At 41.1% G+C, this 16,624-nt stretch overlaps 1 protein-coding gene across 2 annotated transcripts in view; it reads right to left on the bottom strand.

The window, feature by feature from the left end:
* Nucleotides 1–971: 971 nt before the first annotated feature.
* The window catches only part of BCAR1 (BCAR1 scaffold protein, Cas family member), a 206,495-nt gene continuing 190,842 nt past the window's right edge, over nucleotides 972–16,624 (bottom strand). The window contains exons 6-7 of one of the 2 annotated variants that reach the window (XM_073605435.1): nucleotides 9,632–9,721; nucleotides 972–6,673 (exon numbers count right to left, since the gene is read on the bottom strand). In XM_073605435.1, coding sequence (XP_073461536.1) covers nucleotides 6,164–6,673; nucleotides 9,632–9,721 — 600 coding nt within the window. In that variant the 3' untranslated portion in view covers nucleotides 972–6,163. The remainder of the gene's footprint in view (nucleotides 6,674–9,631; nucleotides 9,722–16,624) is intronic. The other variant, XM_073605436.1, reaches the window with a different exon arrangement.

Genomic DNA, 16,624 nt, shown 5'->3' with positions numbered 1-16,624 from the left:
ATCCGCATGGAAGAAAACCACCAGGCCTTCAGGAAAAAACTAAAGACCTTCCTCTTCTAACAAGCTGACAACAGAGAATGTATCTTAGCGCCTTGAGGCGATTCAGTTCGCATTTGCTGCGCTTTACAAATCATTCATTCATTCATTCATTCATTGTTATACAGTTTAATTAGTTGCGCTGATCACTTTTTATATATTTATTTGTTATGAGTGCACTGTATACACTTTAGATCTAGCTGCAATTTTTAGATATATCATTGTCTATTTAATAGATTCACTTTGATAGCACGAGGGACTACACTTTATAATGCATAGGATGCATTAAGGTGAAAAAAACACAAACCTTTACAACCCCTTTAACAAAATGCCAATGCTATTTAGGCAAACTATAAAATGTACAAATGGGAACATACTTCTTTCTTTATTGGATTGTCCCCTTCTTACAGGTCTTTCATGGCTCCAAATCCCACTCATGCACCATACAAGATCTGGCATGGCTTTACTAACAGGCTGTCCCCTATCTAGTATGACACACAAGCAAGGTCTGGACAGAGTTCTTGTAAGCCAGGGCTACATCACCGTTGCCTAAAGGGAAACCAGAAAGTAGGACAATAAAAAGCTTATATTAAGCTTTTGATTGTCAAAATTACTTGTATTATGTTTATGAATGGGCATGTAGTGTTTTTTATGTTTGGTCTGCTTTAGCTGCCTGACTCTCACGCTGGCTTCATGTACTTTTAGAGGACTTCCACAGTAGAGCTGGCCATACAATGTATGCACTTTGCTTAGTGAATCAAAGGAGCTAGGTAGAAAATTGTTGGCCGAGCAGGCAGGGCCAGCTGTCAAAAAACAATAGCCACATGTTGTTACTGGGCAACGAACTCTGCATTCTGGTGTAGAAGCTCCGACTTGCCATGTCATAAATAAATGTAGTGATTCATTTTGCTTCTAGTTAAAGAAAAACTCCATCGTCTGAATCAGTAATATTTATTCAACCATCTGCTCATATCAAATTCTAGATCGTTCTACATAAGAATGGATGTTGGATAAATACAGACAGAGGTTTGTAATTCGGAGAACCAGTCATCACTGCACACTTTGCTGATGGCCTTGACCCTTCCACAGCCAAAGCTGCATGTACCTCAGTACAGATGGGTTAATAGGACAATAACCTGGAACACCACACAACATTTCTATACAATATCTGAAAGCTTTTCTGGATTTTTTATGTGCTCTCTAAATCCAATCCATAACAACAGGAACATCTCTCTTATATCTCATATCTTGTGGAGTTCACATTCTAGTTCTCATCCTGACATCAGATATGGTTTTAATACTATCAGATCAACAGTAGAAAATGTTTGGCTCCACTGTCATTTTTGAACTGTTGCTTATGCCCAACGTAATGTAAAAAAAAGGTTCAATAGCACCAATTTCAAGATGTTTTCATTTGCCCTGACAAGTGTGTGGAAACATAGAGTACATGTAAAGTTATCACCTTGTTATGACATTTTAATGAGTTCTAAATGATTTCCAGCAAATGTCTGGGAAATGGTGGCTGGCTGGACATGCTGGGACTTGAAGCTGTTCAACAGCTGGAAAGCTTCAGTGAGCTTAATGGTACACTGCAGGCTGAAATGTGTTTTCTGATGTGCCATTTCTGTGTCTGTTTTAGATGTCCAATAATTTAACTTAACCTCCACAATTTTAAGGACATTAGCTGCAAACTAATGGGGGGGGGGGGGGGGGGGTGTGAACTGCACGTCCAGATAAGGTTAAAATGCATCTCAGGCCAAGCTTTTTTTTCATCTTTAAAGTAGAAAAGTTAATACCTTTGCTTTGTCGGGCATTTAATGATATACAAGACATCACCAAAACAAGTGAAGAAAGTATCCAACAGGGACACGTACCTTTCACTAATGTTGGGAAAGGCAAGAACCCCCATTAACTTTTAAAGGAGAAGTATAGCCAAAGCTAGTTTGTTCTGCACTCCTGTGATCAGTCACTCAGCTGGTCCAGGCTCAGGAAAGATCCCGATTTTACAGTCAGGATCCACCAAGATGCCTGGACCGGCAGCCGGCTCAGCCTCTCAGCATGTCACTGAGAGCCTGAGCCAGCCCCTCCCGCCTCCTCCGCAGCCCGGCTCTTTAAGTGAGTGCTGGAGGGGCAGAGCAGGGGGCCAATAACTGACAGTCAATGCTCTATGCTCAGAGGGGGATGACTGGGCGATCAGCAGTGTTTGATTGCTCAGTTCTCTGGGTGGAGCCAATGGGGGACCGATGCAGTTGGGAGTATGTTCTCAGTGCTGATTGTCCCTTATGCCATGTACACACGACCAGACTTTACGGAAGACTTTTCGACAGACTTTACGACGGACTTCCCGAATGAATGGACTTGCCTACACACAATCAACCAAAGTCCGACGGATTCGTACGTGATGACATACGACCGGACTAAAACAAGGAAGGTGATAGCCAGTAGCCAATAGCTGCCCTAGAGTCGTTTTTTGTCCGTCGGACTAGCATACAGACGAGCGGACTTTTCGACCGGACTCAAGTCCGTCGAAAAGATTTGAAACATGTTTCATTTCTAGGTCCATCGAACTTTTGGGGAAAAAAAGTCAGCTGGAGCCCACACACGATCGAATTGTCCGACGGACTCCGGTCCACAGGACCAAGTATGCCGTAAAGTCCGGTCGTGTGTACGCGGCATGACATCTTGTCTGATGATAACATTGCCACATAAAAAGAAGGTAGGGTCTCCCCAATGAGACCTCAAGCCAGCCATACATTAGTAACACAGATGCTAAACCTAGCCATACATGACTAGATTTTGACTCAAATGTTCATAGAATAATTGTTCGTCAGAAAATTTTTTCTTGCCATCACTGAGTCAACTAATTTCATTTGCAAGGCTTTAAAATGTCAACCTGCTATTTGAATGCAATTCTAGATGTGCTAAGCTGGCCATACGTGAGTTTTTTTTCAACCCTCGGGTTGACTGAAAAAACTGACTCAATTCCCTCATCCACACATTCAAGGTGTATAGGGGAATCCTCCCCACAGTATCACTGCCATCAGAATGCAATGATCATAGCTGCACTCTATTGCCTGCAACGCTGATCGAGCGAGAGTAAACTGACAGGGAAGCGGAACAGAGGTCAATCGCTAAACTGAATTGTGTTTAACCACAGTGTCTACACATGGGTCGAAATTCGGCTAGTCCCTGCTGAACGCTCCGAATTTTGATCCATGTATGTCCAGCTTAAAACAGGTTTAATTACAATATGCATGATTTTTCTCAACGAAAACCTCATTTTCATTTAGAAATATGTTTAAAAATTTTAAATCCTACTCCCCCAATTTTCTTGTCACTACGGTCAAAAAAAAAAAACAAAAAAAAGGCCGATTCGGTCCCCACTGTTAGGAAATCAAACGAACATTCCAAAAACAAAAATTTTTGAATGAAATTCTACTGTTGTATGCCCAGCTTTACCCTTCCCCACTCTATCCAAAGGTGAAAAAAAGTTTTTTGTTTGAGGTGCATTTTAAAGATAGCTATGGTGACCAACAGGATATTTTTAGGAAATGTAACTTGAAATGCATCCCTATGTACACTAACCCTGTTGTGCCCAAAGCACACTCTTTGTATTTAACTCATTTGCTGGTAGCCACTTGTAAACAGCAAAAACCTTCTGGCAGATTGATGGTTAAATACAATAATATGCTTACTCCAATTTACAAAAATTGGAGAAAAGGAAAGTGTATGGGTTGCCTCTCTATTGGATCCTATCAGTTGTATTCCTAGTGCAGGTTAGAGCTATTGTAATGCTTTACAAGAATACAGATAAACCATCATTATTGCCACCAAGACACATTTATAAGGTCTTCTATGGAGTATTGGCGATGTAATTCCTCCAGTGTGTCCACAGTCTTCTTTATATGTGCCAGCGCCAATTAGAAGTTCCCAGAACAATCCATATGAAAAGGGCATAAGTTTGATGTGGTCTTATTAAATGAGCAACAGTTCTACTATGAGATACTCCTGGATCATTGAATGTCTCACCTTATTCATGACAATCCATTCCTTTCACTTGGTGCGCTCGTCACTTTGCTCCTTTGGTCACTGGCCACAGCTATGGATAAGACAGGTGAGGATAACGGAATGGAACGTTGATCTGATTTCCTTCTAAGCAACACAGACACTTCCTTTCTTATTTTCTAATGCGCTCTAATGAACAAGTTATCATTGAAAACATAATCTGCTTCCAAGCCATAAGACGTAATTGTTCTCTACTACTCTGATTAATTTTCGAGTACAATAGTGACATGAACAGAGATGAGGTCATATTTGTTGGAAGATTATGTCCAAACGCCAAGACAGAAAAAAAAACATGTGCAGTCATTACTTCCAATGAGATTCATTAACGCCGCAACAGTATATTCTATTGTGACAATATTTTCTTTACCTTATTTTTCTCACATAAAACATAGCCCTACAAATAGAAAATCTATGTCATTCATCAAAATACACTGAATTCTCCCAAATCTGAACACAAAAATTACATCCTAAGAGATTCAATGTTACCACTGACCCAATGGTTCAGGCTTCACTGAAAAACTGAATAATGATTGGTTCCTAAAAATGGATTAAGGCATAGTGTCAGGCCCAGGGATGTATGGGTAATCTGCAATATGGCTGCCTGTGTAATCTCCAAGTACAACCCCAGTGTCACACTGAACAGCAGTGCAAGACAGGCTGCTAATAACAAGACAATGGGAGTTAAGGAGAGGCACTTCTGTCTCTTAGTGTCACTGTCTCTGGTTACTTTGGTGTGTGTAGATTTTGAGCTATGAAGGTTTTATTAAGGTTGTGCAGACTTCATTTGGACATGCACCACCTTCATGTTCTGTAAAAATACAGATTCAATTATGTTTTGGATTAAAAGACCTGGCACCCTCAATCAGAAATATATACATAGCAATGACTGAGAAAGTCTGGGTTGGGAGCCACAAGGTCTTATAAGCAAATTAGACTTTCTATTGTGTAAAGGCCATAGTATAAGGCTATATAAAAAGCAGTCTGTGTAGACCCAGCATGCAGTATGGCTAGAAGCATTCCATAACATTAGCTATAATTACCATTGCAATATCCTTATTCTGGCTTAAATTCTGAAATTTGTTGGGCCAGATGGTACTGACAGGGCCACCCATGGCTTGAATTCTGTCCGATTTATCAGGAATTGTCCGTACTTTGAACCATGGGTGGCACCTGGTTCAGCAAACTCCAGTCTGGTATTCTTTCGGGCATTCTGCCCTGGGAGCAGTGTTTGGCAGAATACAACAGCCAGCTGGGAAGATTCCCCTTTCCAAACTTTTTATTGTGGATGAGGGATCCATTGATTTCTTAATGTGTATGGCTAGCCTTACTGGGTAATACTCCAGGCACAGACCAGAAGTGACAATTGTGTCAGGGTCTGCTAACATAGGGCAGATAAAGTGGAACTAGCATGCTTACTTTTTTAAAAGATGTGATACAAAAAGTCAGCTGTTCACAAATTTCCATGGACAACAGGCTCTTCCTTGACTTGTTAACATCAGGTTTCTCTGTGAACAAGCTATAGTAGGGCACAAAAGCTACACAGAACACTTATTTGTGCCCAACTAGCCACCAAAACTACACACAGCTCCAAATATCTTAAATTTATATTGTCTTATGTTGGTTTATGCATGGTTCAGTATTGCATCATCCTGTTTTAGTGTTCTAAGTGATGTGTTACACAGGCACCCAGAGCAATGACAGATTTTCAGTGGGTAAACCTCTGTGGTATTGCAGCTTAAAACATAATTATTAAAATGCATTGTCAAAAAAAGTTCATACGTGACAACCTGGGGACATGGAATGGACAAGTAATCCCAAATTATTTACAAATGTAGCTAAGAACTAATCGTTGTCTGACATTCCTCTGTTTTGTGAAATGTAGATTGTAGTTTGAGGGTAAAGACTGAGTCACTGTTCATTACATTTATTTTTCATGAAGTAGAATTATAGTTCAATAAGGTTTCTAAGGAGAAGTCAAAGCTCAATAAACAATTAGGACCTCTTGTCGTCTCTTGGTGTCAAACCTGATGTTTGTCTCTTGATAATGAATTCAGCTGGCCTTTCAGACGGCGACCAACTGACCAAGCACCATTCTGAACTGCTGGGTACTATTACTGAGATCATTGACTCGTTCCACCATATCCTTGGCTGCCGATGGGGATGGGTACTGAAGTGCTGCTGTTTTGGTGGTGAGAACTATCTCTTTGAGCTTGTCACACATGAGGTTGCTGTAGTGGGTAACCTTGTTTCGGATGTCCTGAGCTTTGGCTTGGCGTGACAAAGTGTCCCCTATAAAGACCAACTTGTGGGCACTGAGGATGACAAACTTGCTGTGAGCCACAAAAATCTTGGGAGGCTGGTTAGTACTGATGGAGCTGTAAAAGGCATCAATGGCGTTGGTAAGGGTGGTGACATTGGCCTCGCACTGCTCTTGGTAGAAGAGAAGAAGCTGCCGGTCAGAGTTGCAGAGGGTGCCGCGGACTTGGCTGTAGTGTTGAGGGGGTGTCCAGTTTGACAGGTCATTTTCAATAGGCCGGGCAACCTCCTCTTCCAGACGTTCAAACTGTTTTAGCTGAAAAGAGATATCAACATATTTTGTGAATTTGACTTGGTAAAACTGTTCAGTATCCAGTTAAAACATTGAGCTCTACATTGAGTTCTCAAGATTTTTTAAGTTTAATTACTGTCAGTGTTGGATAGCTCCTCAGTCTTTCTCTTCAATTTTCTACATAATCTTATGTAGCTGCTGGGGTAAGAGCAAAGGGGCATATTATAGAGCAGTGATGGCGAACCTTGGCACTCCAGATGTTTTGAAACTACATTTCCCATGATGCTCATCCACACTGCAGAGTGCATGAGCATCATGGGAAATGTAGTTCCAAAACATCTGGGGTGCCAAGGTTCGCCATCACTGCTATAGAATGACAGTTCGGAGTCTTCTGTGGCCATTGATATCACATCTGTGATGGTGATGCCCAGCAGCAATCTTCTGAAGGTCTACACAAGAAGGATTTTATAGGTAAATATTATATAATGCCGTACAATGAAATATTTTTTGTTGAAACGAATGGTGTGGTGACATGGACTCTATAAGGTGTTAGGATGGTCATAGGCAGGCTCATGGTGAAGATTTGTTTTAATAAAAACTCTGCCAATTATGTATTGACAGAGCGTCACCTTGCTCATGCAGGCAAAGTGATGGAGTCTCTAAAAAGGCCACCCCCCTACTCCCCTATACTTACTTTACCTGTGTTTCCTTGCTCCCCCTTGGTCATCAAGATTACCCGCCATTCGGGTATGGGGGAGCATGACCTGCTTTACTGTGACATTGCCTGCACTTCCATGGGTTGCTGACAGCCTTTTGAGCTTGGGGGTTCCCTTTCCAGATACACCATTACTTTGCCCTGCATGGGTAAGGTGACAGTGTCTCTTTTGGAATAAGCATTTGAGAAGAATACAACTTTCCTGAATAAGCCTGCTTGTCTTTAAACTACAGTTTATTAGCCATTATTTAACACTATTTAAACTCATTGTAAATTAAATTAAATGAAAGCACAACTACAGCCCTACATTGTTTTAAGCTTTGGCTACGGGGTGGGAAATCCACCATAGACCATAGATGGCTCAAACTTCGGACAATTACTGCTGAATTGCTCGAAATTTGAACATCCCTCTCAGCACTGAAATTATCGGCCGAACAGTGCCTGCATCCTATCAGATGCAATCACTGATTGGGTGTTCAGGCAGGCAAAACAAATGCAAAGGATCCAAAGGGTTGCACACTTGAAAACTGCATACACTTTATTGATAGTGTTTAAAACACCATTTAAACCAACAGTAGACACTGTGGGAGCATGGAGGTCAGCACAAAACACGTTGATTGTGTTTCCTTGCTCTCACGGAGTCTACTTTTGCTGTATATGGCGTTTTAAAGATTATTAATAAAGTAGGTGCAGTTTTTAAGTGTGCAGCCCTTTGGATCATATTGCATTTGTTCCACATGGCTGGATGACTGGTGTTTGCACCTGAATACACTGGAGGTGAAAGGGACTGTGTGGGGGACCCACCTGAAGCAGCAGCATACACAATGGGTATTCAGGCAGCCGTGGGTGCTGTGGCTGACTGAATGCAATAGCCGGCAGTGGAGATTCCCCTATACATGCTAAACAGATCAACTGATTTTTAAGTACTTGCCTACTGGGCACTTTTACCCCCTTCCTGTTCAGGCCAATTTTCAGCTTTTAGAGCTGTCACACTTTGAATGACAATAGTGCGGGCATGCAACAGTTGTACCCAAACGAACATTTTATCATGTTTTTGAGAAAGATAGAGCTTTTTTTGGAGGTTTTTTTTATCACCACTGGGTTTTTTATTTATTTATTTTTTTTATTGTTTTTTAAAAAAAAACTAACATTTTGAAAAAAATAAGTTTTTCTTAGTTTCTGTTACAAAATTTTATAACAAGTAATTTTTCTCCTTCACTGATGTGTGCTGATGAGGCTGCACTGATGTGCGCTGATGAGGCTGCACTGATGGGCACTGATAGGCTGCACTGATGGGCACTGATGAGATGACACAGAAGGGCACTGATAAGAAGGCACTAATATGCAGCACTGATAGACGGCACTGATAGGTGGCACTGATAGGCAGCATTGATTGGCGGAACTGATGGCTGGCACTGAAAGGCAGCACTAACTGGTATCACTGATGGGCACTGATTGGCATAATTGATGGGCACTGACTGGCATCACTGATGGGCACTGTTGGGGCTGCACTGATAAAGAGGGCACTGATTATGAGTGCCCTGATTATCTCTGAAGATCCTCCATGTGAGGAAATGCCACTGATCGGCTCTCTTCACGCGGTCAGTGTGAGGAAAGGAATGCCAATAATCAGCATTTTCTTGTTTACATGTGATCAGCTGTGATTGGACCTTGTCATCGGCTCTTTACCGAGATCAGTGATGTGCCGTGTCCCAGGGAGTCGTCCCAGAACAATAGAGCATTTAGGCATATAAACCATTTAGGGAGATTTCCATCAATTCCTGCATCTGTGATGCATGTGCAATAATGAGGGGTGCAGGAATCACCGGGATAGAGACCCTAACCCTTATCTGTCATGGGAAACATAGAGAGGCTACAAATGCTAATCTCTCCTTCTAGGGAAGCTAGTTGCTTAAACATCATGCTATTTTGCTCACATGCTTTGATTGATATTTCTATGACTCTGGATCAGCATACATGATTTACTAAAACTGGGAAGTGCAAAATCTGGTGCAGATGCACCCGGTAGCCAATCAGCTTCTAACTTCACCTTGTTTCTATGGAAGCTGATTGGTTTCTATGCACAGGTGCACCAGATTTTGCACTCTCAAGTTTTAGCAAATCAATCTCATAGTCTGGGTCTGTGAGAAAGTATCAGCACTAGCAAAGTATGATCACTAGCAGTTTTAGAAGGACTTCAACAATGGTAACCTCCATATATGAACAGCTCCTGAAAGGAGAGAGAGATGGAGACGTGTTACCATTACCTGATGCTGTTCTAGGTGACTTTTCCCCTGTCGAATAATGTTTCCTTTCTCCAGCAGTTCCTTCTGTGTTTTCTCAAACTCTTCCTTACCCTGCAGAAAACGACATTATCATTTACTCTCTATGAAAATATCAGATGAACTCATAATGAACAAATCACTTTCATTAATATTTTATAAAAGCAATTTTTTTTTTTTTTGCCATAAAGTGTATTGCTTTTTCATCTCTCTCTTTCAGCTCCAGGCAAGAGAAAAGATTCCATCATAAATATGCAATATGTATACCTAGTTACCTGGGTCTGTTTTTATAGAAAATATAATGTTCTGTACACTATTGGGGCTGCAGCCGTCAATGAGGCCTCTCTCAGGCAGCCTATTCCTTGTTTAGGATGAAAGAACTAATAATAGTTTACATTCAACTGTCAGTGTCACTAATTATAAATTTGGACTGGCCATACATTATAAAATTTTCTTGTGCAAGTTTCCTTTAGATTTATTAAAACCATGTAATATGAGGTCAAACCTAACCACTTTCAATTTGTGTGCAATCAGGCAAACACGTGCACTACATAATTGAAGGTAAATCCAAAGAAAATTGAAAAAGAACATTGTAAAATGTATGGCCCTTTGTCGTAGACAGCACATTTTTTTTAGCTGGAGCCTTATATGTAGAGGTAATGCTGCAGCTCACAGAGAAAGGGCAAGTTCAAATAACTACTTAAAGCAGTGGTCATCAACCCTGTCCTCAGGGCCCACTAACAGGCCAGGTTTTATGTATTACCTTGGGGAGATGCAGACTAGAATACTGCAATCACTGAGCAGCAAATGATATCACCTGTGATGTATTTCAGTTATCTTGCAAACCTGGCCTGTTAGTGGGCCCTGAGGACAGGGTTGATGACCACTGACTTAAAGGATAACGACTTTTACAAAGTCAGTCTTTAAATGACCCCCATACTCACTCGTTGTCAATTCTGGCAGATCCACACTGTGTGGTTATTAGGAACAAATGAAAGGTATGTTGTCAGCACATCCTAAACTTCTGCAAAAGGAATCCCCTTTATTGATGTTCATCCAGCATGCTATATAGAAAAGTCCAATGGACCAAAAGTACCAGGAGTCCCTTTATTAAGCTATTTAAAGGAGGGGTCTCCAAACTATCTAATAAAAAAAAAGGGCCAGTTTACTGTCCTTCAGACTTTATCGGGGCCAGACTAGAACCAGTGAGAGTAAAAAAATGTCCTGGCATCCAGTGGGAGCAAACAATGCCCCATCATTGGTATCAATAGAAGAAATAGTGCCCCATTGTTGGTGTCAATAGAAGGAATAGTGCCCCATCACTGGTATCAATGGAAGGAATAAAGCCCCATCGTTGGTATCAATTGAAGGTATAGTGCCCCATCACTGGTATCAATGGAAGGAATAGTGCCCCATCGCTGATATCAATGGAAGAAATAGTACCCCATTGTTGGTGTCAATGGAAGAAATTGTGCCCCACCATTGGTGTCAATGGAAGAAATAGTGCCCCATCGTTGGTATCAATGGAAGAAATGGTGCCCCATTGTTTGTGTCAATGGAAGAAATAGTGCCCCAACGATGGTTATCAATGGAAGGAATAGTGCCTCATCATTGGTATCAATAGAAGAAAAGGTACACTATTGTTGGTTTCAATGAAAGAAATAGTGCCCCATCGATGGTTATCAATGGAAGGAATAAAGCCCCATCGTTGGTATCAATGGAAGAAATGGTGCCCCATCACTGGTGTCAATGGAAGAAATAGTGCCCCATCAGTGGTGTTAATGGAAGAAATAGTGCCCCATCGTTGGTGTCAGTGGGAGGAATAGTGCCCTTTCGATAGTGTCAGTGGGAGAAATAGTGCCCCACTGTTGGTGCCAGTGACAGGAATTATGCACCATTGTTGGCGTCAGATGAAATAGTGCGCCAAGGGACAGATAAAAGGCAAGCTAAGGGCTGCATCCGGCCCCAGGGTCATAGTTTAGAGACCACTGATTTAAAGGATAGCTGTATGAAATCGTACATACAGTTATGTTACATTATGTCTTGGACAGCTTTCTGCTGAACATAATTTAATGTCACGTGTTCCATTTGAACTTAATGTGGAGCATGTAACATGTTCCATCTCCTGCCGCCTCTCCCTCCCCTCACTGTGACAGCGGAGGGGGTTTTCTTCTCAGATCCACACGCTGTCACAATTTAGAAACAGCACGGCTGTGTGGGGCTCTGCCTACATGCCGCCTTATTCATTTACAGTTTTATGTGAACAAATGAACTACGGGTACCATCAGTCACTGCAGCCGATGGCTTGTAGTTCAGAATCAACTAGGAAATCGCTGATGAGAACCCTTATAGTTTATTCACAAGCCACAGGTGGGCCACAGGTTGTCTAAGCAGTACTCTGAAAAATGTAAACCCCTGCTTCTACCAAGATGAGCACCCCCACAAAGAGACCATGGGGAACGACGGACTGCAGGGAGACCACAGGGAATACTGGTGACCGGTCCTTTGCCTGTACAGCTTCCAGAGTTCAGTTCCTCTATAAATAACACACAGTGGCTTTTTCCTAACACAGTCATGTGCAGTAAGCATTATACGTTATATTCTTCTGGTCATATTGAGCAGCATACTCTGTTTTCCATTTAAAATAAATTGGTATTGAAAATGCATTATTGAATTAAAAGAAAACATGTTTCCTTCTTATCATATTTCAATACAAATTATTAGGTGAAATAAATCCAATTTGCAGTTTAATCTAAATCCATTTATGAAACCTAGTGTTATCTAATTAATTATACATCTGCTATGCAAGTTATTTTTTTTCTGCCGCTTTAATTGCAATATGCAATGCTTGCTGTTTACTATATCAGCACTAGGTGGTGCTAGTGGCTTTTAGAAGCCTGCATGGTTAGACACGAACAATGTTTTTTTTTTATATCTTTTTCAAATCAAAATGATAGCCTACATATCAAAACAGCCTACTGCTTCCAGGATTCTACAAAATATACATTTCACAGACTCACATATTTTTTTTTGTCAGTGTATTTAAAGTGGAAAGTGACACCAGTTGTGGGAAACAGGAGTCAGAAGGTTTCCAGTGACAAAATGATGTCTTTGGTGTAGAGAGGGACATATGGGAACTCTACATTGGCTGGAGGACATATGGCCTATGTGGCTAAAATAAAGACATAAAAGCGAGCAGGTGACCAACATACAGGTAACTTTATACCAGTGAGAAGATGAATGGGGCATTTTCAAAGAAAACATCAATATTACATGCAAGGAGAAGAAGCACGTTTTCAGTGATGTTCCAGCAGGATCGTTTAGATTAGAATGTCTTGCCAGAGGTTCCAACCAGTTCAAAACTGTCTAACTGAAATGTAGTGTTAAACACACTAAATATAACCTATCATCAATTAAAGTGGAACTTAACCCATCAATGTAATGGTTTCGAAAAACAATTACGTTCCCGGATTGCTAACTGTCACATTTGCTTGTGCTCTCAACCAAACTGTCAAACCATCAAATATCTAGTGTCATAACTAATCACATGTGCAGAACCATGTACACTGTAAATACAGTGTATTTACTGCTTGAATTTTGGCTGATTCCAGCAGGTGGCACTGCTGACACCACCAAGTTTGATAAACTTTGATCTTAAAGTGGATGGAGCTGGGCAGAAAATTAAACTTTCTGTTGTGTATAGTCCATAGTATAATGCTAGGGATGCCCCGATACCAGTTATGAGTACCAATACTTTTTTCTCAAGTACTTGCCAATACCAATTACCAATACCTATTTTTAGTGTAATTTGACAGTTTTTTGTGACTAATGAAAAATTATGACAAAAGGAGCAAAACGGTAATATTGTGCCAATGTAGTGCCACATCCAATATTAGAAGCAGAAAAGAAAATATCCCCTATGGTGGATTTTAAAGGCACATATGAGTATAGTTGAAAGAGTATACAGAGTATTTTTAGTACAAAAAAATTATTTATTAGCGATTAAACATAATAGCTAAAATTATACATATGAAAATATGAAAAGATGGAATGTCTAGACAGTTCATGATGTTGTCACCATGTTGTAAGAAAGAAAATATATATGAAGTGCTCTTGCACCCAACGCGTTTCAGAGTACAATCTTTCCCCTTCTTCAGGGAAGTATGAAGAGGAAAATATATTGATAACATATTTAAAGAACAATCAATGTCTGGTAATATAGAGTTATAGAGTTATATTACCAGACATTGATTGTTCTTTAACTATATTACCCCTGAAGAAGGAGAAAGATTGTACTCCGAAATGCGTTGGTTGCAAGAGGACTTCATATATATTTTCTTTCTTACAACATGGTGACAACATCATGAACTGTCTAGACATTCCATCTTTTCATATTTTCATATGTATAATTTTAGCTATTATGTTTAATCACTAATAAATAATTTTTTGTACTAAAAATACTCTGTATACTCTTTCAACTATACTCATATGTGCCTTTAAAGTCCACCATAGGGGATATTTTCATTTCTGCTAATGAAAAATTATTACCGTTTCTTTATAATTATGAAAAACTCTAAGGGTTCACATATGTGTGGGCTGGTTTGCAGTGTGATTTCAAAGCCCCGTCCGGTCCGATTTCATTCAGCAGTTCAGGTGCAATTCCAATGTGAATTGTAGTGTATGAGATTGGAATCTGCACCTGAACCGGACTGAAATCACACAGGACTTTTTTTCAAATCGCACTGCGGCCGGCCTGCACATATGGGAACAGGCTTCAATGAAAAGTCTTTTGGTTTAGCTGTCCCTGCCAGGAGAAGACATTGATTAATGATAAACGCAAGAGAATCCAGCAGGCTGGTTGTACCCAAGTTGATTGATCAGTTCAGATTGTTCAGCAGGAACCGGCCAAGATTTGAACCGTGTATGCCCGGCCTTAGACAACTGTATTTTCCAACCTATGGCAACAGTTCATGGAAGGCATTTTTTCTGTTTCAGCAGGACTTCTTCTCTATGCACAAAGACAGCCTTATAAAGACATGGTTTGATGAGGAGGAACTCAAGTGGCCTGCACAGAACGATGACCTCAACCCTACTGAATACCTTTGGGATGAACTGATTGGGTGCAAGGTCTTCTTGTCCAACATAAGCACCAAAGTTCAGAAACGCTCTTTTGGCTTATTAGACACACATTTCCACGGGCAAACTCAAAATCATCCTCTAGATAAGGTCCGCCTGTTTTTTAGGTGGACTCAATTGGACCCTCCAGTTACCTCTATGGAGCAGCGGATGTAAATGAACTTGGGTCTGCTTACACCCGCCTACATCCAATCTGATCAACAAAAACAAAAAACAAAAGGGGATCCGTTCCTCTCCATCCTGGTGAATCAGATCAGAGGGCAGCCCTATAGAACAGGGCGGGCTGTATTGGTATCTGCTCTGCATAAGCAGAACGGACACAGGTCTGTCACCTGCCTGCTCAGCAAAGCGGATCCGCCCCGTGCGAACGGGGCCTAAATGTGCATTGTCTCTCTTAGATTAAATGTACTGAGAGCGGGAGTTGTAAGGAATTAGGACAATGGCAGTAGATGTGTTATTTTAAACCAAACCAAATAAAAAGTACTAATGTAAATTGGGGAATAAGAGGTTGGAATTTATCCATAGTACCAACAATGATACAAAGTGGTGTTTAGTAAAATAAGCTGTCATGAATCAGCTTATAATAACAGGCTGTGATTTTCCCACCCATTAAATTCCCCCACAGACTGGGACTTTGTATATCGGCTCATGTGATGGGATTATATCCCCTTCTACCTTGGATGTCATTCACTTTACACCATAGAAGCTTACCGAAGCCTATCAAATATCAAAGGCCTTGGGGCCAGCACAGACAAAATCACTGTGACTAAGTCCATTGAAAGATACAGTTGTTCTCCAAAGCAGCAGTTTGGTTCAGGGCAGCCCTACAATAACTCTAAGATGTGATGTTAAGATGTCAAGGAATGAAAGGGAAATGGACAGCAAATGCTTTGTCCTGGTTGTAGGAGACATGTTTGGTCTGCTCTACAGAAAGCTTCATTACATGTACATAGGATGGTTTCCTTCCACACTCCAAAATTATGCTGATAGGTTACTTATCCCGTGCATATGATATAGGGACCTTAGATTGTAAGCTCCTTAAGCTCCTTAAGAATGTAAAGCACTGCCCTTAATTGTCGGCTCTAAAAAATTACTATAATAATAATAATAAACATTTCCACGCGGCTCAGCTGACATTTAACTCCTTACCGCCGGGACTTACCAACCTTTTAAGATGTTGACCAATGACGGAGGCCAGTAGGTGGCTCTGGAATATGTGATCATTGTGATTGGCGGTCATGTGGTCAAGCTCTTATCCTACAAGCTCTCGATCATAAACTGTGAATGGGAGCTGTTGGTGATAGCTGGCCATACTGCTAGAGGTGCCAAGTGAACGCACTCCCAGCGTAGAACAGCCCACCACTGTGATGCCACATACTGTATTGGCAAGAGGAACTGGTGAAATTGACTTTTGTCAAGCTGGTTGTGCTGATGGGCCACTCAAGGCTCGAATTGCAATTTGAGACATGCCGGTTCAGCAGGGACTGGCTGAATTTTGATCCATGTTTGGGAAGGGTGATTATACCAAAGTCAAACCATCAATTGACTTGGGTAGACCCAGCCTGCTGGATTTTTCTACATGCGATTACTGCCAGGGGCTACAGCTGCTAGTGGTAATTATTGTATTTTGCCAGTTGGGAAGGCTCCTCGCACCCCCGCCTGCAGTATACAATAGTGTGGGAGGGATTTCCCCATCAACACTGACTTTGGACTGACTAACCCATGGTGCAAGGAAAGAAAATCGATTCATCTATGGCTTGCCTTATTCATGGGGCCCATGGTGGCTATTTATAATGCAGAGAGTCCCCTCTCTGTAGGATACGCCCATGTTTACTTTACACT

Source organism: Aquarana catesbeiana, linkage group LG11 (genome assembly GCF_042186555.1).
Source record: "Aquarana catesbeiana isolate 2022-GZ linkage group LG11, ASM4218655v1, whole genome shotgun sequence".
Taxonomy (NCBI): Eukaryota; Metazoa; Chordata; class Amphibia; order Anura; family Ranidae; genus Aquarana; species Aquarana catesbeiana.
This window is presented reverse-complemented; position numbering and strand designations above follow the sequence as displayed.